The following is a 26,474-nucleotide window of genomic DNA, read 5'->3' on the forward strand; positions in this document are numbered from 1 at the left end:
ATCACCTCACAAACCCCCTCACACAGTAATCAGAAGTAAAAAAAAACTCAACTCGCATGTCCCAGTGCTGAATTAGTCTCCAGTCCTGGAGGGCCGCAGTGTCTGCAGGTTTAACTTCAGTCCTGGAGGGCCACAGCATCTGCAGGTTTAACTCCAGTCCTGGAGGGCCGCAGTGCCTGCGGGTTTAACTCCAGTCCTGGAGGGCCGCAGTGCCTGCAGGTTTAACTCCAGTCCTGGAGGGCCGCAGTGTCTGCAGGTTTAACTCCAGTCCTAGAGGGCTGCAGCGTCTGCAGGTTTAACTCCAGTCCTAGAGGGCTGCAGCGTCTGCAGGTTTAACTCCAGTCCTGGAGGGCCGCAGTGTCTGCAGGTTTAACTCCAGTCCTGGAGGGCCGCAGTGTCTGCAGGTTTCTGTGGTTCCCCTTCTATCAGCAGCCAATTCAGGCTTCGTAGAGAAGACGAGGGGACTCTTTAGCCAATCAACGACAGAAAACAATCATTTAACAAACCAACGACCAGCAGACACCATGGCCCTCCAGGCCATTTTTTAATCGTATGCAGAGCCCCAGTTGATAAACAGGTAAAACGGTAGGCAGCAGTAACGGCCAAGTTCCTAGAAATTCTAACATGTCGCCGTTTCTCCATATAAAACTGGTTTTATCACCATATCACCAGCTTCCATTTCTGTACAAAAAAAAAAAAATGTTTGTGTTTGTATTTTTGTGATCGTACACATCCCACATCCCCTGTCTCGCACCACATTGTGCTCACAGGTCAGAGGGTGTTCTAGTGAAACGCTTATTGCTGAAACCCTACTCGCAATAAAGCCATACGCACAGTAGTAGTCTATGGCCTGTACAAAATAAAACCGTACCTCAAAGACACCCGTGATATATAAACAGAACGGCCTGTCCAGCAGAGGTCAGATTTGTTCACTGATCTAAGGTAGTTTTCACAGTAGTCACCTCACTGCCCCAGTATGCAGCTCTTGCGGATTCCCCCTTGAACAGCCCGTTGCCGGGGAAACGAGCCGCGCGCGTCATTGGTCCGGTGGGTTGGGCCTGCTGGAGCAGTGTGTGGTGAAAGCGGGCTGAGAGTCTGAGACGCTGGGGCTCTCGCTCTTCGGACCTACAGGGCCCTGCGGTCACAATGCTTCTGGAGCCCTTAGAGTATTACGCACGTCCAGGCAGTTTCCCCTCCCCTTTCTTTCCAGCAGTGAATACAGCATAACCCCCCTGTTCATAAGCACTGAGGTCTAGCACGTCCCGGTGAGTCAGGTTAGTACCGTGTGCCCCTCCCCCCGCCCGCCCCACATCCCATCCACCCCGCAAAATCCAGAGCAAGCCTGGAAGAGAACGGCAAAGTACCCGCCTGGGCAAAAGTCACACGGATGACCTACGGCTTACGGAGGCGGGAGTAGGACCACTGCGCGGTACGCCGTCTCATTCGGCCCCTCGGGAGTCGCGCGTCCAGCCGGAGCGGTGCATTGTGGGGCGTGGGAGCGGTGCATTGTGGGACACGGGAGCGGCGCTACCTGGACTGCTCGGGGAGGAGCCTCTTAAACCAGCGGCTGACCGCCACGTCCACCCGCATCACCAGCGCCAGGCCCAGGAGCAGGAACGCGCTGGTCACCAGGAAGCCGGAGGCCTCAAACATCAGCCTGCGCAGGTGCAAACACGGCAAATGCTCACATATCACTAACTTCTCCATGGTAATGCTACAATTCAACAGCATACATTATACATTTTTTTTTACTTACTTGGGTGCAAAGACCTTCCACACCATTAGATGTCTCCTCAGTATGGCTGCGCCAAAGGCAGATGCCAGAACCTGAGCAGAGAGACACGTCAATGCTGGATACTGCTGGAGCAGCACTCTGTGCATGCTTACATGTGCCACTGTGTGCATGTTTATATGTGCCACTGTGTGCATGTTTACATGTGTTTATATGTGCCACTGTGTGCATGTTTACATGTGCCACTGTGTGCATGTTTACATGTGTGCCTGTGTGCATGTTTATATGTGCCACTGTGTGCATGTTTATATGTGCCACTGTGTGCATGTTTATATGTGCCACTGTGTGCATGTTTACGTGTGCCACTGTGTGCATGTTTATATGTGCCACTGTGTGCATGTTTACATGTGTGCCTGTGTGCATGTTTACATGTGCCACTGTGTGCATGTTTATATGTGCCACTGTGTGCATGTTTACGTGTGCCACTGTGTGCATGTTCATATGTGTTTATATGTGCCACTGTGTGCATGTTCATATGTGTTTATATGTGCCACTGTGTGCATGTTCATATGTGTTTATATGTGCCACTGTGTGCATGTTTACATGTGTTTATATGTGCCACTGTGTGCATGTTTACATGTGCCACTGTGTGCATGTTCATATGTGTTTATATGTGCCACTGTGTGCATGTTTACATGTGTTTATATGTGCCACTGTGTGCATGTTTACATGTGTTTATATGTGCCACTGTGTGCATGTTTACATGTGCCACTGTGTGCATGTTTACATGTGCCACTGTGTGCATGTTCATATGTGTTTATATGTGCCACTGTGTGCATGTTTACATGTGCCACTGTGTGCATGTTCATATGTGTTTATATGTGCCACTGTGTGCATGTTTACATGTGCCACTGTGTGCATGTTCATATGTGTTTATATGTGCCACTGTGTGCATGTTTACATGTGCCACTGTGTGCATGTTTACATGTGCCACTGTGTGCATGTTTATATGTGCCACTGTGTGCATGTTTACGTGTGCCACTGTGTGCATGTTTATATGTGTGCCACTGTGTGCATGTTTACATGTGTGCCTGTGTGCATGTTTACATGTGTTTATATGTGCCACTGTGTGCATGTTCATATGTGTTTATATGTGCCACTGTGTGCATGTTTACATGTGCCACTGTGTGCATGTTTACATGTGTGCCTGTGTGCATGTTTATATGTGCCACTGTGTGCATGTTTATATGTGCCACTGTGTGCATGTTTATATGTGCCACTGTGTGCATGTTTACGTGTGCCACTGTGTGCATGTTTATATGTGCCACTGTGTGCATGTTTACATGTGTGCCTGTGTGCATGTTTACATGTGTTTACATGTGCCACTGTGTGCATGTTTATATGTGCCACTGTGTGCATGTTTACGTGTGCCACTGTGTGCATGTTTATATGTGCCACTGTGTGCATGTTTACATGTGTGCCTGTGTGCATGTTTACATGTGTTTACATGTGCCACTGTGTGCATGTTTATATGTGCCACTGTGTGCATGTTTACGTGTGCCACTGTGTGCATGTTCATATGTGTTTATATGTGCCACTGTGTGCATGTTCATATGTGTTTATATGTGCCACTGTGTGCATGTTTACATGTGTTTATATGTGCCACTGTGTGCATGTTTACATGTGCCACTGTGTGCATGTTCATATGTGTTTATATGTGCCACTGTGTGCATGTTTACATGTGTTTATATGTGCCACTGTGTGCATGTTTACATGTGTTTACATGTGCCACTGTGTGCATGTTCATATGTGTTTATATGTGCCACTGTGTGCATGTTTACATGTGCCACTGTGTGCATGTTCATATGTGTTTATATGTGCCACTGTGTGCATGTTTACATGTGCCACTGTGTGCATGTTCATATGTGTTTATATGTGCCACTGTGTGCATGTTTACATGTGCCACTGTGTGCATGTTTACATGTGCCACTGTGTGCATGTTTATATGTGCCACTGTGTGCATGTTTACGTGTGCCACTGTGTGCATGTTTACATGTGTTTATATGTGCCACTGTGTGCATGTTTACATGTGTGCCTGTGTGCATGTTTACATGTGCCACTGTGTGCATGTTTATATGTGCCACTGTGTGCATGTTTACATGTGCCACTCTTACATGTGAAAGCATCTCAACGTATTTAAGTGTGTGAGAGTGTGTGTATTCATGAGAGTGTGTGTTAATAAGCCTGTATTACAGTGTGTGTGCGTGCATGCATATGCTTGTGTATGTGTGTGTTAAAGTCTGTGTTAGTAAAAGCGTGTGCGCGTGTGTGTACTTATAGTGTGTGTGTGTGCGCATGTGTATGTGCGTGTGTGTGTATGCATGCGTGTGTGTGTGCGTGTGTGTGTATGCATGCGTGTGTGTGTGTGTGTGTGTGTGTGTGTGTGTGTGTGTGTGTGTGTGTGTGTGTCTGTTCTCACCTGCGCTCCGTGGATGAAGAGATATCGAGCGGCCAGCTGCAGCAGGGCGGAGGAGAACTGCTGGGGCTTCTCTCTCAACCTCATCTCCATGACAGCGTCCTCTCCCTCCTCCCCCTCGCCTGGCCCTGCCCCCGAGCCTCGTCCCCGCCGGCCCCCCCGCACCTCACACACCAGAGGCCAGAACAGCAGCAGAGGACAGCCCACTGGACACACAGACACAGGGAGAGAGCGCTCAGTCCGTCACTGCCTGGACACAAACGCGACTCAACTGAACTACGAGCACAAACTTTACACTGGGCACGCTGCTTCACTGGGGTATCAGACTCAATGGGGCTGCTGGGTGGCTCATCCTGTTAAGGCAGCGATCTACTGCATGGATGCATAGAGGCAATTGCATCAGTTTTAACCTTACGGGAGAGACGATCCTGGTTGGTTTCAGACAGCCCCCCCCCCCCCCCCCCCCCTAACCCAACCCCACCCACCCATTACACCTGAAGCTCATATTCCTAGCCTTGAACATGATGGTAGAAAGACCCAGGTGCAGTTCTGGGCCAAAAATGCATTTAAACAACGTTAGGCTTTATATTCTGGTAAAATCTGAAAACACCCCCGTAGTTCCTGAAGAATTTCTAACCAAAACATACATCCATACAAAAAAGAAGCATTTTGTCCCAAATACTGGAGAAAATAAGACATTTCTTTTGAAACTGGTCAGTGTTTATAAAGCACTGTCCTGGTGTCTAAGGGGTTAACGTGTTGCAGGCCCTGGTCCATATGTGTGTGGTGTGATGCAGTGTGTGCGGTGTGTGTGTGTGCGTGTGCGTGTGTGTGGATACCTGCGAAGAGGATGTGAGAGGCGAAGGTGTTGAGGGTGACCAGCGTGGCGGGCAGGACGGTGCCGGTGTGGCCCTGGGGGAACCCCACGAAGGCCGCCCCCCACTGGATGGAGGGGAAGGTGGGCAGGTGTCCCGTGGCGTGGAAGAACTGGAGGGCGGCCAGCGCCCACAGCACAACCGGGGTCCAGGGCACGGCGAACCCGCCTGCAGGGGGCACAGAGAGGTGGGGGAGGGGCCCCGGGGGCAGGGGGTGGGGTTAGAACACAAAGAACAATCACCAACTTCACTGCAAGCATAACTACTAATGTGACTTTATGAATTGGGAAAAACCGCTACCATCGTGCATGCTTGTGGCATCCTGCAAATATTACTGAGTTTGAAAGTGCAGAAAGCAAGCTACAGTCAGACATAGCTCAGGAGGTAAGACCGATTGTCTGGCAGTCGGAGGGTTGCCGGTTCAAACCCTGCCCTGGGCGTGTCGAAGTGTGCTTGAGCAAGACACCTAACCCCTAATCCCTAACTGCTCTGGCGAATGAGAGGCATCAATTGTAAAGCGCTTTGGATAAAAGCGCTATATAAATGCAGTCCATTTACCATTTACCATTTACAGCTAGTTACTGACAGGCAGGCAATCACAAACAGCCACAGGCAGGCAGCCGGACACAGGGAGGAGGCTCTCACCCGCGTGCGCCCCCTGCAGGAGGGCCAGGGAGGTGGAGGAGGCGTGCAGCTGCAGCAGGGCGGCGGCCTCCAGCAGCAGGAGCAGGAAGGAGAGCGCCATGCCCTCGGGGTGCAGCAGGAGCAGCCCCAGCCCCAGCAGGCCCCAGTGGAGCAGCAGGGGGGCCGAGTAGACCGTGCCCAGCCCGTAGGCCTCCACGGCGGGCCTGCCGTCACCATCGGGGGCCCCCGCCGGCTCGCCGTCCGCCAGGGAGCGGCGCATGCGCTGGTACAGCTGCGGGATCAGGTGGTGCAGCTCCGCCTGCGGGCTGATGCCCGTGCTGGCCCGGTAGCGGGGCGGCACGGCGGGCGCCGCCAGCGGGGGGGCCGGCTGCCGCGTCTTCAGGAACACCGTCAGCGGGTCCAGCCAGAGCAGGGCCGCGCCCAGGCCCAGCAGGGCGAAGGCGGCCCGGGGGAGGGCCAGCAGGGCCAGGCCGATGAGCTGGGCCAGGCCGCGGAAGCTCTCCTCCGGCGTGGAGCCCACGGCCCAGTGCAGAGCCAGGCACACGGCCGCCGAGGGGAGGAGCCAGCGCGCGGCCACCGCCGCGGGGCCCGCCCGGTTGAGGTTGCCGTAGTGACGGAGCCAGCGGCGCAGGGCGTAGGTCCAGGCGGCCAGCGAGGCCACGGACAGGAGGTAGTGCAGGTTGCGCAGGCGGCTGTCCCTCAGCCGGGACAGCGGCGCCAGGAAGGCCGACGGCTCGCAGGAGCCCTGCTCGTCCCGGCAGCCGTGGAAGGAGAGCGAGAGGAAGAGCGAGCCCGCCAGCACCGCCACGCAGGCCAGGAGCGTCCCGCTCTCCCGCCGCACCGCCGAGGCCGACAGCGTGGGCGACGGGTGCAGCCCCAGGGGCTTCTGGGGGTCGGGCCCCACGGGGGGGAGCAGCAGCCCGTCCCAGTTGAGGCGCAGCGGGACGTAGACGCCCAGGGAGAAGAGCAGGAAGGTGGCCACCCGCCCCTCGGCGATCACGTAGCTGTCCGACAGCAGGGAGGCGCAGCGGAGGAGCAGCACGAGGAGGGCGGCCGACATCTGGGGGAGGAGCGCCCTCCGGCCGGCCCCGCCCTTGGGCCCGCCCCTCCGGGCGGCGTGCCACGCCCTCCGCAGGAACAGAAGCTGGGAGGACAGGGCGAACGCGGCCAGGCACCAGGAGGCGTCCGCGTGACCCCCGGTGGCCAGCTGCGCCGCGGCCACGCCCACCGCCAGCCCCGCCCCCGTCGCCAGCGGGCCCCGTAGGGACCCCACCTCCCCCAGCTCGGAGACGGCGAGGCAGAGCGCGCAGGCCGCCGCCAGGACGGCGAGCCCGGCGGCCATCTTGGCGGGGTGGAAGCGAGCCCAGGAGGCGCGGCAGGTGTCCCGCACGGCCGTCAGGTAGCCCTGCAGGGCGGCGACCAGCTCCGGGGAGGGCGGGGCTCCTCTGCGGGCGGAGCTCCGGTACTCCGAGGAGATCCGGGAGAAGTCCCCCCGCAGGACGGACAGGACCTCCGGCGGAATGTCTTTGGCCATCTGGGTGTAGGTCTCCAGGAAACGGCTCACCTTCCCACACACACAGAGAAATGCTCACACAGTGAACACAGCCGGGCGCTGAACACAGCGCAGTCAGGACTGTGTCACACATGCTACTGCCTTACACACTCTTTGTGAAGAAAGATAATGCCTCTATGTGACAGATCTGAATCTAATTTGAATTAAAAAATACTAATTAATGGCTGTAAAATCCCTGAGATCCCCAAGAATGTTCAGCTGAACGTGTTATTATAAACATGAGAAAAGAATTCTGTTCCAACAATCTTTTATTAATTGTCAGTAGGAAACTCACGGGTGTAAAAAGGGTTAAGTTGTTTAACATAAAGAGTCTGACACAGGCCTGAACAGAATACGCACAGGAATGTTTTTTTCTCCTCGCTATTTCCCTGTGCTTTAAGGCGCACATGCAGAAACTCTCTCCGGGTGAGTTTACCTGCTTGGCGTTAATCCACAGCGCCTCCGCCTGGCTGAGATGGGACGGTGCACCTGCACTCGGAAACGGGTCCGGGGGGAAGAGGGGCAGGAGGACCTGGCCGATGTTGCTGTAGGGGACGGGGATGCCCAGCAGCAGGGCCAGCGTGGGCACCAGGTCCGTCTGGGGCACCACCTCGGGCTCCGCCTGCCAGGGAGGCAGACAAAGCGCCCGCGTCAGGACAGCGCAGGGCCACCGAACTGCAGCTAACGCCAATCAGCTCGGCCAACGGGCGGAGCTAACCAGATGGGCACCGGTGTATTAGAATGGCACATTTCCAATGGTTAGGGCATGGAGTTCAGAGGAGGTTGCAGGTTTGATTCCCAGGTAACGGTGCGGCTGCTGTGAGGTATATAACCTGAATGGCTTCATTAAAATATACAGCTGGATAAATAGACCAAATGAATTACATTACACTACGTGCACTTAGCATTCTAATCCAAAGCAATTTTTACGATGAGAGAAAACGTAAGTGTATCCGCCACAGTGATGTGAGCAGCAATGCAGGTAAACCACATTCCCAGACTAGTGACTGTATGTGCAACGTCACGAAAGTCCAACTCTAGATAAGATCCTGGGCTTTACGCGAGCATTCTTTTGCAAGGAGCACATACATTCCTAAGCTGAAAAAATGTAATGCATCCCTATAAGCAGCGCTCCTAAATGATTTTTCTAGCTAGCATACATCAACTTTCAGGAGCAAATGGGGGCACAGTACAGCCCAGAGATTATCTGGATTAAATCATCTACATAAACGTCCATGTTAAGAATGTGACATAATCCGCAGTGCAGGCCCAATCGAGCCCAACGGGACTGATGCTCGATGGCGAATACGCGCGTTTCCAGGGAAGGTCCCGGGACACCCGGCGCTGCCCACCTGCGCTCCAGGGGCGGGGAAGGTGGGGGCGGGGCTGTAGAGGAAGAGGGCGGCGTCCGTCTCCTTCAGGCTCTCGCCCCCGTGATCGCCGGTGTCCGTCATCCCGTGATCCCCCATGACCACCAGCAGCGTGTCGTTCTCCAGGCGACCAATCACAGACCTGGAGCGGAGGGCGAGGGAGAAAGACAGAGAGAGAGAGAGAGAGAGAGAGAGAAAGGCACAGAGATTTTAATCCACACTTTCACATTTCATTAAACCAAGGGCATGGTGTTTAAAAAAACACACATAATGAAAAAAGCATATATTACAAACGTTTGTCAGAATTTTCCTTCATTGGTCAGAGAAAGAGACCAAAAGTTAAAGAACAAAAGGGGTGGAGATAAAGGAAGATGACAATAAAGGAAGAAGGGAGATAAAAAGAGACTGACAATGAGGGAGAGAATGAGGAAATGGGGCATCACTTGAATACCAATGGAGTAACAATAATGCCTGAAATGACACTGCAAAACCTGAAAGGCAATGAAGCCCAATCACAGATCCAGACACTGCAGGCACATACAGAGCAGTGACCAACCACAGGCCCAGACACTGCAAGTACATACAAAGAACCACCCAATTACAGATGCAGACACTGCAGGCACATACAATGTACTGCCCAATCACACATCCAGACACTTCACGCACATACACAGAACTGCCCAATCACAGATGTAGACACTGCAGACACATACAGAGCAATGCCCAATCACAGAAGCAGATACTGCAGGCACATACACAGCACTGCCCAATCACAGAAGCAGATACTGCAGGCACATACCCAGTACTGCCCAATCACAGACACAGAGACATACACAGCCCATTGCATTGGAAAACCTGGAGGAGAGGAAGGTTAGACTGACCTGATGACCTCGTCCATTTGGGTGAGCTTGTCAGCCATTGCAGGATGATCTGGCCCAAAACGGTGTCCGCAGTGATCCACACCCAGGAAGTGAGCAATTATCACATCCCAGTCACTGCCCTCCACTGCAGAGAGAGAGAGAGAGAGGGAGGAGAAAGAGACAGAGAGAGAGAGAGAGAGAGAGAGAGAGACGACAGAAAGATGCTGATATGAGGAGACAGTGATGTATGATAGTGCACACGAATGGTTCAGAAAGAGGAAGGCTAGTAACAGGTCAGTCGCTCACAAACTAAAAACCGCTGTATGGCTTACCAGCCGCACGTCTTCATTCGATTCAAATTAAATCAATTAGCTTAACTCTACATGCAGCATAACTTGACTCCATGGACTGGCTCGCCTCTGTAACTCACTCAAATGTGTTTGAGAGTTAGCACTGTCCTTCTAGCCTAATTGGAAGCACTAGTACACTGGATAAGATAGAGCATTGGCTAAATGCCTGAATGTAAATGTGAATCATTAACATGCAGCATAAACAGAGCTGCGGGTATAAAGTACTACAGCTCAGGGAATTTCTGTTGCCGTTTGACACACAGCTCTAGTGTCATGCTAATGGACACGGTCCACTCAGCCCAAAGCCTCTCGTTAAGCTCTCTGACGAAGGCCCAAACACAAATGTAGGGTAAACACAGGAATACATTAGCATTCCTACTGACAAAAAAAACACAAAAGACCAACTTCAGCACGGTTCTTTCCAACGCAGTACATCCGAACCCACACCTTTCTGGAACCTTCCATCTCGCCACCCAACATGTCATGGCTCGCATCACATTACCACAGGTTGACAGAGGAATGGAGGAATAAACTATTCCTGGTATTAGCATAAATAGCATCTTTTCATATCTTTTCTACAGAACTTTTACTACAGAGTGTGGCAGCAACACTGCCCTTACTATAGATATAGGCAATGAGACGAGATGAAAACTGCCGCTTTGCACAGGTGACAACCCTCTTTGTTCTGGGTTCATAAATATCTTCCTTATTGGCCATAGTGACACACAAACAGCTTTTTAATACACAGAGTGGAAAGAGCTACCATTAAGCTACTTTTCAAAATAAGCCATTTCATGCTTGTTTCTGAACCTGAAGGGCACAGCATACAAAAGGGTTTGTAGTATAAAATAATAAATAAATGAAAAAAGTATTCTAATCTCAGAGTCATTCGAAAAGCAAAACATAGTAGCACATAATGACAGGTGATTTAGCCCAGAGCAGCTTGTCAAGCCTCATAATTTCTCCATAGTCTAGTCTAAAAAGTCTCCAGCACTGAGTCAATCCTGCCGTTTTAGCTGAACTGCATATGGGCTCCTTCCCCTTAACCCTGCGCATGCGCTGCAGATCATCCCTGCTCCCACCAGGGGGCGCTGACACTCACTGGTGGGGTACAGGTGCTGCAGGATCCCGTCGTCCACAGTGTGCAAGTCTTTGACATTGAAGGAAGGGAAGGGCAGAGAGCGGTGGAACTTCTTGGGGAAGAGGCTCTCCCAGGTGTCGTCCCCCATGAACACCACGCGCTTGCCTTTGTACAACACAGAGAGAGGGGGCGCAGTCAGACTGGGGAGGGGGGCAATATAACCTCAGAGCACCACAGGTACAGTAAGATCTCTTCTCCAAAGGCTCCCCTGTTTGACTGACACAATGTACACTAGACCCTTGCGTGAGCACAGATTATGTAGACCTAGCAGATACGTTCAGTGCTCTTACTATTGAAGGCTCACATTCCCTGCCATTGAAGACGAAAGAAGAAAAAAAAAATTTGAATCCTCTTCTGTAAATTCAGTTGTATATGCAAGAACAGCAGTGCGGCAATGGGCATTGTGTACTGCAACATGGTACAGTGAAAACATCCGTCACCCACAGGAACCTTCTACATAAGGAGTGGAGAGGACGGAAGCATACAGGAGCAGAGTATCTGGACACTCTATAGGATCTGTGACAAAGTGTACCCTGGAACTTCATCCCTCTACTCTTGACCCCAACGTCACTCACCGGCTTGGCCCAGCTGGTGCACCAGATTGTCCTCCAGGATGGCACTGGAGGCGAAGTTGTTACCCACGTCGATGAAGGTGGGCAGGGAGCCGGTGGTGAAGCCTTTGATGCGCTGCATGGTGGTGGTCGGGGGGTCGGCTCTGAAGGTGTACAGCCTGGAGTGGGCCGGCAGCGACGACATCACTTCCTCCAGCACGGGCAGCTTGTTCTCATAGGGCTTGGGCGCGGAGTTGCGGGCGTCGAAGCGGGCGAAGTCGATCTTCAGGGCGTCGATGATCAGGACCACGGCCCTCCGGAACCGGGGCTCCCCTCGACAGAAGTCCTGCGCCCCCTCGTCCCCCGGGGTCAGGAGGTCATCGCAGGAGCTGCTCCGGTTCACCTCCAGCCGCACCAGGAGGAAGCCACCCACGAACAGGAAGATCCCCACGTAGAACACTGCGCACACCCACAGGAGCAGCGCGAGTATGGGGAGCCTCTTCATCCTGCCAGGGACGGCTGGAAAAATGTCTCTATTTGTACACAAAATATGCTGACCCATAAATATGTGCTCTCCATAAAGGAATGAACATTGACCTTTGAGTGACACTGAAATCCACAGAAACTGAGAAATTTTGAAAATTTACCATTAAATAACAACCAACGTGTTCAACAGAAACCCACATAACAACGGCTTTTCATGCACGTGCATTTTTTCTTAATACATCTTAATACAAAACAGGAGTGTGGAGAACTGGCCGTTCTCTTCATTCATTCTCAACTGCAATCACTGGAAGTTACACGTACATCTATTTTATGACACATGTAAGTTAACTAGCCACTTCTACATGGTGCAACGTAATATTAGTTTAGGTCTGTAGATAGATAAACCATAAGCATTCCAAACTAACTGCTACCCACATTGTACCCTTATTCACGCTTTAGCGAAGAAAAATTCATCTGATAACAAAGACTGCTAAACTGGAGATAAAATAGACAAACAGAAAAAAACTACATAGCCCACGTACTATTAGGATAGGAAACGAGTCCAGCTAGCTATCTAGATAACGTCAGCTTACCTGGGAAGTTTCTGGTTCGAACGCAACCCTTAGAGAAGCTAGTACTGACCTTGCCGTGTTGCGTTTCCGTCCTCAGGCAGACAGGGTCAGTCGCGAATAGGTGCGCGAACACACCACCCCCTCTCAGACAGGTGCTTCAGGTAACCTGCCTGGCACTACACTCCCCGCCTTCCTGCATGGGGGGCTTACCACTTAATTCAACAGCATTCGGCGGAAACGCGTGTCCGGTATCGAGGAGGCGGAAACACAACACGTAACATGTGTGCGTCTCTAGCAGAAAGAAGAGCTTCCGCTGCGCTCGCGGGGTGGATGCCCGTGATGACTGCCACCTCGTGTCATAACGGTGAAACGCACGCTGGCAATAAGGTACATTATTTTCCACATTTCCGTACAAGCAAAGCTCATCTCCCACCACCAAGAGAACGAGCAATACAATAAAACCAATCAAATCAAAATAATTTGTCTTGCTTTTATTGTTATGACAAATTATAGATTGCATTTAAGCGAAAATACATAACCAGTACCATACCAGCACATCACCACATAACCTCTGTTCAAATCTCACACATATTAACCCTGACAAAAAAGTCCATATTCACCAGCGCATCGCTTACTCTCAAAATAAAACAGAGGTCACGTGCGATCTTTACCCAAGGGCAAGATCTCTACAGCGTTTGAAGAACAATGTTTTGGAAGAGTGGGAACAGGCCATGTTCAGTTACAGGCTGTGGATGAATTTTTCATTGTCTCTGGACTTCTCTCATTTAATATATTAAGATCAACCAGACCTGGGTCAAACAATTACTTTATATATTTATAACATCATTTCATATGATGGTATATTTTATCTGAGATCTGTATTTTTTTTGCCCCCACATTTTGCATGTGAGATTAGGATTAACATTTAAAATGGCCTTTGCAATCACCAAATAAAATTAAAGATGAGGAGAAAAACAATGCAATTTTACCACATTTACCAACATTTCTTTTATTTCTGGAAATATTTTTGACATTTTACCACTTCTTTTTAAGACTGCCAAATGACATTTGACATATTGTTCCCCAAATATTTTAGACAGGCTAATTCCCACACTCACATCCTTTGTTTTGCTTACCATGGTAAACAGTTCAAAAGAAACTTAAAAGAACCAAAAATAGACAGGGGGCTGTTATAGGATGAGGAATTTATAAGAAAATACTTTGTATGTTTATTACTTATTCAGTCTTGAATTGAAAGACCAACGCGAAAACATATTGCAAGGGATCAAAAGATGCACACAAATTTTATTTATTTTTTAAATGAGAGATTTAAAACAAAATTAAACATAAGAGACAATTGTAAAATATCTTTTTTACCATTACTGAACATGTTACTTCATTGTCTTTAATTGACACAGCAGAATAACACCTAAGATGAGACATGGAGAAAGCATTGGCTCAACATACAAAAACACCTGCAGAGTTGATAAAGTTTTCTTTTTTAAAGGAGCTGAGAAGTGGCACCACATCGTAGACCTGTATGAACTATGGCATTATTCCTCAGATAAAATCTGAAAATATACAAAAATTAGCATTATTTGAGAGGGTGATACATTACTGCCTTAATCTAGCACATGAAACCCATGCGCTACCACTATTCAGTGCATAATGGTGAATGTCACGTGTGTGCACCACTGATAATTGTCCCCATGGTACTTCCTGTCGTTCAGAGTATCTGCCTCAAAATGGAAGCCAGAAGTCATCGTGCTGAGAACATGTGGATATGCGCCATAACAAAATTAAATAACAGAAATAAACAAGCAAGCAAAACTAGAGAGTAATGATGGGGGGGGGGGGGTGGCTCTGGTGTCTGCTGTCAGTAAAGCTCTCCCAATTTGTTGTCCTTCTCCGGTCATGGCCCCTCCCCTCCTCCGTGGTAAGGGCTGGGAGTCCAGAGAACATTTTTTCTCGTGGCCCGGCTGCAGCCGAGCAGGGGTGGTGCCCTCGTAAGGCCGTGGGTGGAGGGGGAGGAGTCTGTCGACCCGCCCCACCCCGGATCTCCGGACGGCGGGCTCTACTGAGAGCTGGTGGGCTGCTGTGGGTCTGCCTCCGGTGAGGCCTTATCCTCCAGCACCGTCTCCCCAGCGGGGGCGCTCTCCACCGGGGTCCGCGACTGCTTGGCCAGGCTGCCGTAGATGCTCATGGCCTGAAAGGAACCGGAGACAGAGGGGGACATGGTTACCGCGAGCGACAGAGAGACAGAGGGGGACATGGTTACCGCGAGCGACAGTCCTCAGTCCTCCCCTGTCTCTCTGCCGCCCCCTCTGGACAATGTAGGGGTCAGTCCAAAAGAACAACACATCCTGAGCTTAGAAATCTTCCCCAGCAAATATATACAGTATATCGATTATTAGCAAATTAACTTAAATGTTATTATAAATTAAAATATGCCCATGGAACACTACAGCCATTTAAAAAATGTAAAATAAATTAAATTTTTTAAAATTCAATTTCATAAACTGATGGAACAGAGAAATTCTTCCCAATCCGGATCCTGAAGGTCTACCATCCTGTAGGTTTTAATTCCAACCCTAACAAAGCACATCCCACTCAATAGCTAGAGATATCATTGAGCTGCTGGTTGGTACAATCAGGTTGAAATTAAAACCTAGAGGACAGTGCATCTCCAGGAACAGGGTAGAACAGCCCCTAGAACAGAAGATAAACCCAACCGGAGCTGACCCCTAACTGTGCTTTCCAGAACCTCGTTTAACCAGGCTGGTTCTGCGACGCAGTCGACGGCCCAGGCTCACCTGCGTGACCATGCTGCTGATGTCGCCGGTGTTGGAGGGCAGCAGGATGGTGTTGGACTCCTTGGCCAGGGCGGAGAAGGCGGCCACGTACTGCTCAGCCACGATGAGGGAGGCAGAGGCGTTCCCGTTCTGTGAAGGCCCAAACACGCCGTTAAAAGGAACTCACAGACAACAGTCTACACGGAGCCAGTGCCATATACCTTTGCACAATATACCTTCAAAAGCAACTGCTTTACCACATTATGAACGTGGCACTGAATAACACACAAGTGTAAAACTAAATTTAGAACTTAAATGTGTACCTCAACGTTAAGGCTAATGGTGCATAGTGGTAAAACAGAGTTTATCCAACCTCTTTGCCTTTTTAACCTTGATTTAAGGTAAACCAAGCCTGGATGCAGTACCGTAGTTATTAGACCATCAATGTAAACAGGTGCGTCTGCTTCTTTAACGTTACCTGTTCCGCTAAAGCTTCAGAGAGCACTTTGATGGCCTGGGCTTTCGCATCTGCTTTGGCTAACACAGCATTGGCTTCACCTGAGACAACAGAAAAGGTAAACCTTGTGTTACAGTCCACGTTGGTCTTCTCTGGGGTCGACAGTTTGTAACAGTACATTTTAACTATAAACATCCATAGGCATATTTAAACTGTCCCATGTGTATGTGTGTGCTTGGGCTTGTGTGTGTGCGTGTGCGTGTACTTGCATGTGTCCCGAAATCGACTGAGACTCTGTATTCCACTCTACTCCTTCCGGGTTAGGCTCTGGCTCAGCACAGCACACTGAATTAACATGGGTTACTGAAATTGGATGGATGGGAGGCGTATCGCCAGGAAATATTGCCTGTTTGTGGGATATCTTTTGTTATATTTGATATTTTGATTAATCTAGCTGATCCAATACACTGATCTGCGTTTGTATAATGCCATTTACAGTCGGGTCGCAAAAGGATAATAAGAAGGATTCTTTCAAAAAGAAAAAAAAAAAACAGACATAAATCCCATTCGAATTAACAAGGGTAATAGAAAATCAAAATTATGCCCAACCCCAAAGTTAAGCTGTTGAAAGAATAATAGCACATTAAGACCCTGAATACAGGCAGGAAAAAAGCTCAGTACTTCTATGATTGACAGGTCTGATGGCAACCTGCTCTACGTATCCTCTTACATAATGACCCTAACGACCCACAGGGCCGCTCGGACGCGGGTGCGCCCCTGACCCTGACTGCAGTACCTGCCGCTTTGTTGATCTGCTCGGCCCTCTGTCCTTCAGAGGCCAGGATCTGCGCCTGCTTCCTGCCCTCCGCCACGTTGATGTCCGACTCCCTCTTCCCCTCCGACTCCAGGACTGTGGCTCTCTTTCTCCGCTCGGCCTCCACCTGGAGAGGGGGAGAGACATGGTCAGCCCATGGCGTCAGATAGAGACCCCCCCCCCCCCCCAAAGACTGACCCAAAGCCCGCAAAAAGAGATGCTAAAATTCAATTCAATTCAACTCAATCTGATTTTGTGTCCTGCTTTTTTACAGAGACACCATCACAAAGCCGATTTACAGAAACAAAAACAGCTTTGATTGTGAGCGGCAAAGAACTCTGGGTAGGCCCGGTCTGATAGGCTGAAGAGAACATCTACCAAAGCACACCAGGTAAGGCCTACAAGTCCACTGCACTGGACATACCCTCTGCCATCTGAAGGGGTGAGGGTTTCCAAACTGACTCATAAAGTCCTCAAACCCCACATGTCCCCCCTGCAAAAAAACTAAAACTAAATGAGCTGAATAGACTGTTCTTATGTTCCCATTCCTATTAGAGAAGACTCCATTGTCCATTGGTGACGCAGTAATGTGCCCATTGGCCACCGTGTCCTCGGCCACGCCCACTCACCTGCATCTGCATGGACTCCTTGACGCGGGGCGGGACGTGGATGTCCTTGATCTCGTAGCGCAGGCAGCGGATCCCCCAATCGTCGGACGCCTGGTTGATGGAGTGCACTATGTTGGAGTTGAGGGACTCCCTCTCCTGGAGGGGGGACACAGAACGGGAGAGGAGTGTCACAAGGAAACACTATGTCAAGCAAACAGCCAATAGCGCGGCCGGTAAACCAGATCATTATGCCTACACTGCATGGCAGTGGACCTGAATACGACAACAGCTAAAACACAGCAGCAGGAGGAAAAAATAAAACCCAAATATGTCTCATCCCTCACTCTTCCTTAACATCTGAGTGTGGGTGTCCATATGTCGACTTGTGCTGCACTGGCCCCTGTCTGTGTCCTGTAACTTATTTTGTTGTCTAATGTCGTTACTCTTTTAATCACCGCTTCTGTTCTTTTATGTACATTATTTGTCACCATTTTCTGCTGATACTTAGCAACTTATCTTAAGACAACAAAACAGTGGCTTTGAGTCACACTCTTTAAAGTGACCTGTTACAACATTAAAAACACCTCGTGTTTGTTTTAGTCCATCATGTACTGTGTGAAGCACCTAGCACTGTGCTACTGGAAAAGCGTTATGACAAATAAAGATACTGTTATCCATATCATTCTGAGTGCTGCTATGGCAGGTTGATTGATTGACTGATTGACGTATTGATTGATTGATTGATTGATTGACTGATTGATTTGACTGACTGACTGACTGATTAAATGATTGACAGATTTCCCCGCAATGTGCTGTAAACAGACTCACGCACCCGGAACACTTTGTCGAGGGTGAGCTTCCCCAGCTCGGACCGCATGGTGGTCTGGGCCAGCTGGGTAACGGCGTATTCGGGGTCCTCCACCCCGTAACTTGCCTGGAGAGAGAGGACACAGCTCCATCAGTCCCCCACTGCCCCTCAGCACGCCCCTAACTTTCACTACCAATTCAAAGCAATGACTATGTTTCTTCTACAACAAATCAACTATTCCACATTTTTCCTTAACTAACAACTGAAAGCAATATTTTCTTTTTTTCTACACAGACACTGTTCAGGGAGTTCAGAAATCACTTCAAATGACTCACCAACTTGGGTTTTTGAAGGAAATTCTTAACGCATTATACTTGTAAGTCAGACTCAAACTTATGGACAAATATTTAATGAATACTGTCCCAGTTCTGAGCAGCTCTGCAACTGCCATGCTACAGTATAGTGGCATATTTATAAAACAAGGTGATGGTCAACAACTGCTGGTTTTCAATTCGGTGATCAATTACATGAATTAACTTCAAATCACAAACTAAAAAATGCACTGGAAGACAAGTTTGAGGTATGAGGAATTGACTGAACTTGACTCGACTTGGAAATGGCCCCCAACTCTGACATCAACATACCTTAAACGGGTCCAATATTCTCAGATACAGGACTCCATCAATCTGTAGCGTAACGTTATCTGCAAGGAAAAAAACAACAGTCAGTCTCAAAACTGTTATCACCATCACATACAGCAGAACTGAGAAAAGACGCAATACTGACCTAGAGAGACCGCAGACTGCTCGGGCACATCGATGACTATCTCTTTCAGGCTCTGAACATACCGAATTCTGTCCAGTAATGGAATGAGGAAATTCAACCCCTGAGAAAATTGAAATTAACATAAAAATCTACAGACACCTTTGTTGAATGAGCCGTACTTTATTTGGGCAGTCAACTTACAGTATCAACCAGTCAAACTGCACTTTCCGGAAACGTGCGTAATGGGACAGTCATGTGATTTTTTTGTTGTTGCCCAAGACACAAAAATCAAACTGACATCATTCAATCGAAAAGCATACTAGACGCACAAGCTCAGACTGTGAGGCGGAAAATGGCGGTTGATCGGTGATTTACCGGCTCCAAAATGCGGTGAAATTTACCCATCCTCTCCACCACCCAGGCCTCTTGCTGGGGCACAAACAGCACCACGGTGTTCATGGGCAGGGTGGACGCCCATCTTTGTTGGGCTGGAGCCGTCCACAGAGGTGGGATGGTTCGCCTCGAGTGCTGCACACAACCACAACACAACCGATCACAGCGGAGGGAACATGAACTGAACGCATAGAGGTGGGCAACGAGGGCCGTAGCCGTTTCCGGTTCTCATACCAACTTCCACCCTTAATTACTAAATTAGCCCTAACATTTATGCCATGTAAAATTTTAGCTACATTTCTGGAGTGCATCAATGACAGCTGAAGACTGTTCTTGTGTCCCTATATAGAACCTTTACTGTGATGCAATCTACAAGCGAATCAGTGTTGGTGTATACAGCCAGTTAGCTCATTTAGCCAGGGTAATTGGTGAAAACAAAAAACTGGACACACTAACTAACTAATAGTTACTTCCGGTCGTAGCTCAGTCATCATGGATTTCCCAACGACCAGACCTGATACGCCCTGGAGCTGATATTTTACAGAAGGCGACAGGATGCTGCGATGGCTTGCCAACACTTGTCAATATGTTACGACCAATTTGTTTTGTGTTTTTTTTTTTTTTTGATTAACTAGATAGACACTGACGTTAAATTGGAAACTTTAGCAAGTTGATTAATTTACTTACAGTACAGGTGGCTATTGTGACAGATCTTATGTTCCACCGTTAGCTACATTGGAAGCACTAGCTTTCAAACAACCCATTAGGTTTCATAACATCAAAACCAGCCAACTGGCAAACGAGCTAGGTAACAGCCATCTAGGACTAGTTACAACACCTAGATAATTAGCTAATGTAGCGTACTGCCTCAACAACTACAACCAAAGAAGGTATAAATGTAAATTTTGTGTTCTCAGAAGTGTACACGGTCGTGACAGCAAGTAGCTTAAGCCATGGTTGTACCAACCGCGAATCAATGTATGAATTCACATAGAGGCGCAACGCCAATGCACACGGACGAGCATGACTAGTTCGGCACACGCAATCTCCAATAAATGTTGCTAACATCAACTATCTACCTAGCACTAGTTGCCTTACCTTTAATAGAGCACCGCCAGTCCGGCACACTGTCCGAAGCATACCGTAATTGTATTAGTGAACTACTTATGCTGAGTTTGTTTCAGAAAATGAATGAAGTCTGTTTTCCACCGCTTATTTAAACTTGACCCTCGAGTTTTTTTTCTAGAACATAAGGTTGATACCGTCCGAAAGACTTCCCCTCCGTCGGTGCAACACATTAATGGACTTTTAAGGTTCCGGTTGTGACTACGTTTGGTATGTTGTACAGACAAATATGTAGTTTCGTTATATTTTATCTGTAGGTTGTCACAGATTGATGATTCATTTTTTCGAAATATCTCAATAATTACCAGGAGTACTAGCTAATTTAATTTAAAGTCACAACATGATGCAACTTGGGTGTTTGTTTAAATCAGTCTTCTTCCTTACTTCATATGAATGCTGATGAAAATATTGAACAATTTTCATCAGCTTTCATATGAAGTTGCAACATGTTGTGAACACACTTTTATTTGCCACTAATAATCTTTGCCACAAGTGTATTTTAAAAAAATTATTTTTCACCAGCTCATTTTAAAACAGCTCATATCTTTCTGCAACCACCACCTTTTCATTGCAGAAACATAGTGCACAAGACATTTTCTTCTTTTGAAATCTGTGACATAATATTTGTGGCCATGTTAGACCTGGCAATGGGTGGGTGAACATAATTTTATCTTTGTGTTAGAAAAAAAGGGGTGATGGAGATTGAACATTTGCATCTAATGAATCTATGTTAAGAACTAAGGAGCATTATTGTGGCCATGGTTCCGGTCAGCTAGTCAGTGATCCCACCATTTGTGGCCAAAGCAAATGGCAATGAACCCTGAACCTCAGCTGTGAAAATGAGTTTAAGGGAACTATATGGGTGAACATGAAGACATTTTTCGATGAACTGAATTGCTCAAGAGAATGGGGGTAACAAAAACCTGCATGTACAGTGGGTCCCCAGGACTGAGCTTGAAAACCCTTGTTCAAACCTTTCCTGTTGTTGTATTTATTTTAGCCACAGGAGGGCGCATCCGAGTACAACCCATACACAATTTCTGTATGCTCCTCATGCAATAGGATATATCATGCCATGTCAGAAATACCATAATGAATAGCCTTTTTATAATTCATAGAGAATACACCACAGCAGGTACAGTCGTGACAGTACAAGAAATATGTGGCGAGTCCCTCTCCTCTACATAAATGTCCAACCATCATTTTATATCCGTCCAAAATGATCAATGTTGTTCTTTGAATATCTATAAAGATAAACAGCTATACAATGTCTTCTCCTTGTCTGACATATTTCCATCTGGACAGATACAGTATTATCATTTTGATGGCCCATTAAGGTCATCCTAAACTCATTACTTTACCAAGTTTCTGAGGATCAGCAGAGTAAATTGATCAGATAAAGCAGTTGATTAAAGTTAAATAACCTCACCCAGTTGATTGGAACTGGAACGGTTGTTGATTAATGGGAGTGAACACAGAAAACTACCCCAGGGGTAGGTAGGTATATTCTTGTAGTGGATGACCTGTAAAGCTATTCTGTGCATTAACACCAGCTCCCATGTGACCTGTGTGAGGGACAGTCGGATTCTCAGGTTAATTACCCTACTTTGCTCATGTTACAGAAGAGAGGAGTGCAGTGTTGAACTTATTCAGCTAGCCAATCAGCCAGGGGCACTGCAAGGTGGGGGCAAGCTGTGGCCAATAGCCGGTCACAAATCTGCTTAGCACTGGCACAGCCCCACCCCTACAAGTATTTGCTTTGCATTTTACAATAAAAAAGTCAGCATCACCTCCATGTACTGACCTAGCTCTCCCTTAGCTACTCTAGGGAAGAATTCCTGGCTCTGCCACTGGAATTGGCTCAAACCATAATTTCACAGTGGACGCTTCCAACAAACATATCAACAGATTCCTTTCAAGATGGCTTAATTCCAGTGCAGTACATCAAGCTCAAGTGTAATTGCTTTAATATAGCAATTTACATGATAACAGCCAGAAGCACTATTTGCATGGGCGTAATTAAATAATCTACAACCCCCCCCCAACCTCCCCTCTCACCCTTTACTTTACATTTACTTTTAAAATAGAAGTGTGTTGTATTAATATTTAACCACAGCTGTCAGTTTCTCATGTCAGGACTCCCGTATCTGGGTCTCATCAGTGATCAGGGCGAGTCCTCCCCCCAGGACCACTCTTAGCGCGAAGCGGTCCAGTCCTGCTCATTCCTCCTCCCCATCTATCATTCATGGAGGCGATGCCTTTCTGGAACGCTTACAGGCACTCTGGTTCAAATCTTCCCATGAAACATACATGCACATAATCTGCTGCATGTGAGGCAGGGGATGTGTCACTGAACTTACCCCCCCCCCCCCAGCTGGGGGGTGTTGGTGGGGGGGGTGCGCTCCGGTCGTTTCTTGTTCTCTTGGTGTTCCCTCGAAGGGTTTACAGACCACACGCGAGACAGAGCATTTTCCATTTCATTCCTTTTATTTCATACACGGAGAGACCAGCTGCAGGTGTTTACCCTCGGTTCAGTGTTAACCCAAGGCCTCAAAGTAACACAGGTTTTTGTTCCCTATCAGAGAACGCAAAATGTTAAAAAGGAGCAGTTGGGGTGGGTGGCAGAGGGACTAAGGCCTTGCATTCAGGACGTGCAGATTTCAGGGGAACCTGTGCCAGGTTTGTACAGATTCTGCAGCTGGGCTGCTGGTCGCTAGGGCACAGATTCGGGTCTCGACGCAGGCGATGTGAACACAGCCTGTGAGATGCGATCAGGGTTTCGCACACTTAACAGGGGTTCGACAGGTTTTCCCAGCTCACACTGGGGTATTACTGTGCTAATTTTTTAAACGGCTGCTCTGGCACCTGCACATCGGGCTTCGTGCAGGACATGAATGAACCACTTGTGCTCATATTGCTTCGAAAGCACACTGTGCCCTGGTTCAAATCGGAAAACGATAGAAGCTCACAGTAGTTTTTCTTCCATTTCACTTCAAAATTGTTACATCAAAATAGGGTGGGGAGGGGGGAGGTGGGGCACAATGAGTTCCTGAATGGTTACGCTTGATGAATTACCTAATATTTATCCACAGCAAAAACTAAAAGCTAAAAGTCCTTAGATATACAATGTCACGACACAACTTCTGTGCTGCTTGTCATTTTAATTCCATACAGTGCAATAGTACCTCTTGATTTCAATTAAGGAAAGGGTATAGCCTGTCAACTGTACTGAAACAATTCTAAGCCAAATGGGGGATGTTAACATCCTAAAGGATACTGTGCTTTTTGTAAACTCTTTCCAGAGCTAAGCATACATTTAGAAAATTCCACTACATTTCTGATTATCAGAATCAAATATGAATTCCATTGTCATCCTCTGTCATCCTCCTCTGTACACCATTTAATCCTGTTCCCAGAAGCTCGGTCAGTCTTGCCACAAGCCTAGACTTGACTGTAAATCGCATTGATTAATCAATCATTAAGCCACATCCTGTGTTGACAGCAAGTAATCTGAAATCTCCTCTGTACCCACAAACTCTTACAAAAAATGTTAGCTTCTTTGGTCTCTTATTTCATTGTGCTATACTTTTATTCGGATATAAGTATACCTATACCACATAATTGCAAGGTCTTCTTGGAATATAACTATCAATTTAAAATGACTCATTCTCTAAAAAAAAAAAAAAAAAAAAATGATCGAGTTACAAAAGAAAGTGTAAAATTCTTCTGCGTGATTCAACTGAATGGAAGCTTTGCTTGAAAACATTTAGTCTGTGGCCAAAAATATCCTAATCATTTAAAGGTTGTGCTGAAAATTGGAACAGAAGCAGAAGCATTTGGTCTTTATCAAGCTGCCAGTCAAAATAGACTAGGTCCCTTTTTAAAGTTCAGGCCACCCCCCCCCCACCCCACCCCCCCAGTTATATTTTGTGAAAACTGCACATCTGGCTTTGGAGCAAACAGTTAATCGAGATTTTGATCCTCACTGTCTGGGGAACTGAAGAGGTTCTTTCTGTCTGGGGAGAGGTTCTTTCATGGCAGCTGTTCCCGATAGTTCCCAAGGCTGGCGTGTTCAGTTTGAAATCTCGTCTCGGCATCCCAACTGATTGATTTAAGTTCCTGAATTTCGGAATTCTGCAAATACGCAATTTGAAAGGCGCCTGTGAAAACCTGACGTTTCTTCCTTACATGATTCCACGTATGTATAAAGAAAACATAAAGATAATCAAGTTAAAAGGAATTAGTGTGAAGACTGTATGCTGATATTTCAGCAGTTGCCAGTCACCTGTGTTACTTGTGAGCCATTGAGTTTTTGCTTTTAATATACATATGCTTATCTTATTAAATACCCCAACTACCACCTCCTCCCCCCCCCAATCCCCACCTCCCTCCCTCACAACCCTGTCCTCTCTACAACATCACTGGTGGAACAAAGCTGGAGTGGAGCTAAAATAAATCGCACTAACCGCAGCATATTGCTTTAAGACATCTGCAAATAAATTAAACACGACCACCGTTTCCCCCTTAAACTCTGAGCGGTAATACAACGCTCTGTTCATGAGTGCTCTTCAGCCTGTTGGCGCCATGGCGATGGGTGAGGGCAAGAGATTGCAAATGGCTACCCAGGGGTACAAGTGGTCCGTTCCACCCCGCCTCTCTCCACCCTCTCCTTATATAAACAGTGGTTCAGTCTGTCGAGACAGTCAGGTGGAGCAACATGTTCATCCATGACCTCGCTCTATCCGGAATCTTCTGTAAGCCCAAAGAAGGTGACATAACTGTGTATTCGAACTCTGACCCTCATCCTCATTCGTATGATCAGGGGAGAGATCTCCCCATCCTCACACACACCAAACATTTGGTGATACACACACTTGTACAACAGTGAAGTTGCCTGGCTGACAACTTGTTAGCAATCGGGAAGATTTTTCTACTTCAGTTTCCTTGTCATAAATATGTTTGCTATTCTCCCACAGGTAGATCAATGGGAGGTGAGAGAAGCTCTGTCATTGGTCACCGATGTATGCTGTAGACGTGGAATTGGTCCACTGGGGCTGGGTGGAGTTGCACAGACAGAACGAAGGGAAGAGTTTTGAAGTGAAACACAGCACTAGAAGAGAACTATTTTTTTCTTCTTTTTTTGTCGTCACAAGGCATGCAAGTTGACCCTGAATTTATAAACAGTCCCGTTTCACATTTCTCGTTTTGTCCTTGGTTTCACTTCCTCTGGTTTGAGCAGTCTGTTACCTGTACCCACCATGGGGTTTGACCACCAGGGGGCATCGTGCGAAGAGAGCATCAGACTCGGGGGGAGTATTTGGGGTTTCTTGGCACCTCGGTGTAGGATTTCAGCTCATAGGGGATCCCCGTGTCCACCTCAATGGATTTTCGGGAGAATAGCAGCCGGATATCATTGTGCAAGTAGATTTTTCCAGATTTGGAGCTCTGGAATCTGTAGAGTTGATAAGAGTGGTTAAAAAATCTAATCTAAAACAATGTGAATGGTCAACAATTCACTGCAGGCTTGGTAATTCCAAATAGCAACAGCAGCACTCCAAAGAAATTAATTTATATAGGCCTAGGTCTCTGCACTAGCAGTCATTTTTAAGTTAAACTAAATAAAAAGTTACAGGGCAATGAACCAGGTATTGACAGCTTGCAAACAGGAAGCATTACCTGAGGTGTATCAGGTAGCAGAGAATTTTCTTCCTGTCTGTGGCCCTGTCTTCTGGCCCCTCCCCTTGCCTCTCCCCTTCCACCTCCCCAACGGGCACCAGGAAGATTCGATGACGCAGGAAGGTCACGTGATTGACGGGCATGTCCTCAAAGTTGTAGGTCACCAGGAACATCTTCACCACAGTTTTGTTGGGATTGAATAAGGTCTGGGTGGCAAAAAGAGGAAAAAGTCGTTCATGAATTGGGAGGAGATTATTAGGGAAGTTGACATCATTTTTTGAATGGAAACCAGAGGAGCTCCACCAATCACAGAGTATGTTGGTAGGAAGAAGGTAGGTAAGTAGATTGGTGGATTGGTTATACTTCCAGGAGCCCCTTTTTAATGAAGGGACCATAGCCAGAGGGTATCCTCTGAATTACATTAGT

At 47.8% G+C, this 26,474-nt stretch overlaps 3 protein-coding genes across 6 annotated transcripts in view; all 3 read right to left on the reverse strand.

Moving 5' to 3' along the window:
• Window positions 1-919: 919 nt before the first annotated feature.
• On the reverse strand, window positions 920-12,904 carry pigo (phosphatidylinositol glycan anchor biosynthesis, class O). Its single transcript, XM_064307121.1, has 11 exons — window positions 12,681-12,904; window positions 11,577-12,058; window positions 10,963-11,106; window positions 9,532-9,655; window positions 8,633-8,792; window positions 7,717-7,902; window positions 5,729-7,292; window positions 5,048-5,251; window positions 4,212-4,414; window positions 1,757-1,827; window positions 920-1,657 (listed from the first exon to the last, which is right to left on the reverse strand). Exons 2-11 carry the CDS (start codon window positions 12,055-12,057, stop codon window positions 1,528-1,530), a joined length of 3,267 nt encoding a protein of 1,088 aa, XP_064163191.1. The 5' UTR covers window position 12,058; window positions 12,681-12,904; the 3' UTR covers window positions 920-1,527.
• Window positions 12,905-13,898: 994 nt separating this feature from the next.
• Window positions 13,899-20,535, reverse strand: stoml2 (stomatin (EPB72)-like 2). Its single transcript, XM_064307911.1, has 10 exons — window positions 20,346-20,535; window positions 19,230-19,382; window positions 18,876-18,975; window positions 18,734-18,792; window positions 18,114-18,215; window positions 17,303-17,437; window positions 16,656-16,800; window positions 15,881-15,960; window positions 15,424-15,552; window positions 13,899-14,816 (listed from the first exon to the last, which is right to left on the reverse strand). The coding sequence occupies exons 1-10, from the start codon at window positions 20,385-20,387 to the stop codon at window positions 14,685-14,687; spliced, it is 1,077 nt and encodes a 358-aa protein (XP_064163981.1). The 5' UTR covers window positions 20,388-20,535; the 3' UTR covers window positions 13,899-14,684.
• Window positions 20,536-22,840: 2,305 nt separating this feature from the next.
• LOC135238970 (atos homolog protein B) overlaps window positions 22,841-26,474 on the reverse strand; it is a 36,071-nt gene continuing 32,437 nt past the window's right edge. For all 4 annotated transcript variants that reach the window (XM_064307222.1, XM_064307219.1, XM_064307221.1 and 1 more), the window contains 2 exons: window positions 26,049-26,254; window positions 22,841-25,824 (listed from right to left, as the gene is read on the reverse strand). In XM_064307222.1, the coding sequence (XP_064163292.1) occupies window positions 25,671-25,824; window positions 26,049-26,254 (360 nt within the window). In that variant the 3' untranslated portion in view covers window positions 22,841-25,670. The remainder of the gene's footprint in view (window positions 25,825-26,048; window positions 26,255-26,474) is intronic.

Source organism: Anguilla rostrata, chromosome 14, assembly GCF_018555375.3.
Source record: "Anguilla rostrata isolate EN2019 chromosome 14, ASM1855537v3, whole genome shotgun sequence".
Lineage (NCBI taxonomy): Eukaryota > Metazoa > Chordata > Actinopteri > Anguilliformes > Anguillidae > Anguilla > Anguilla rostrata.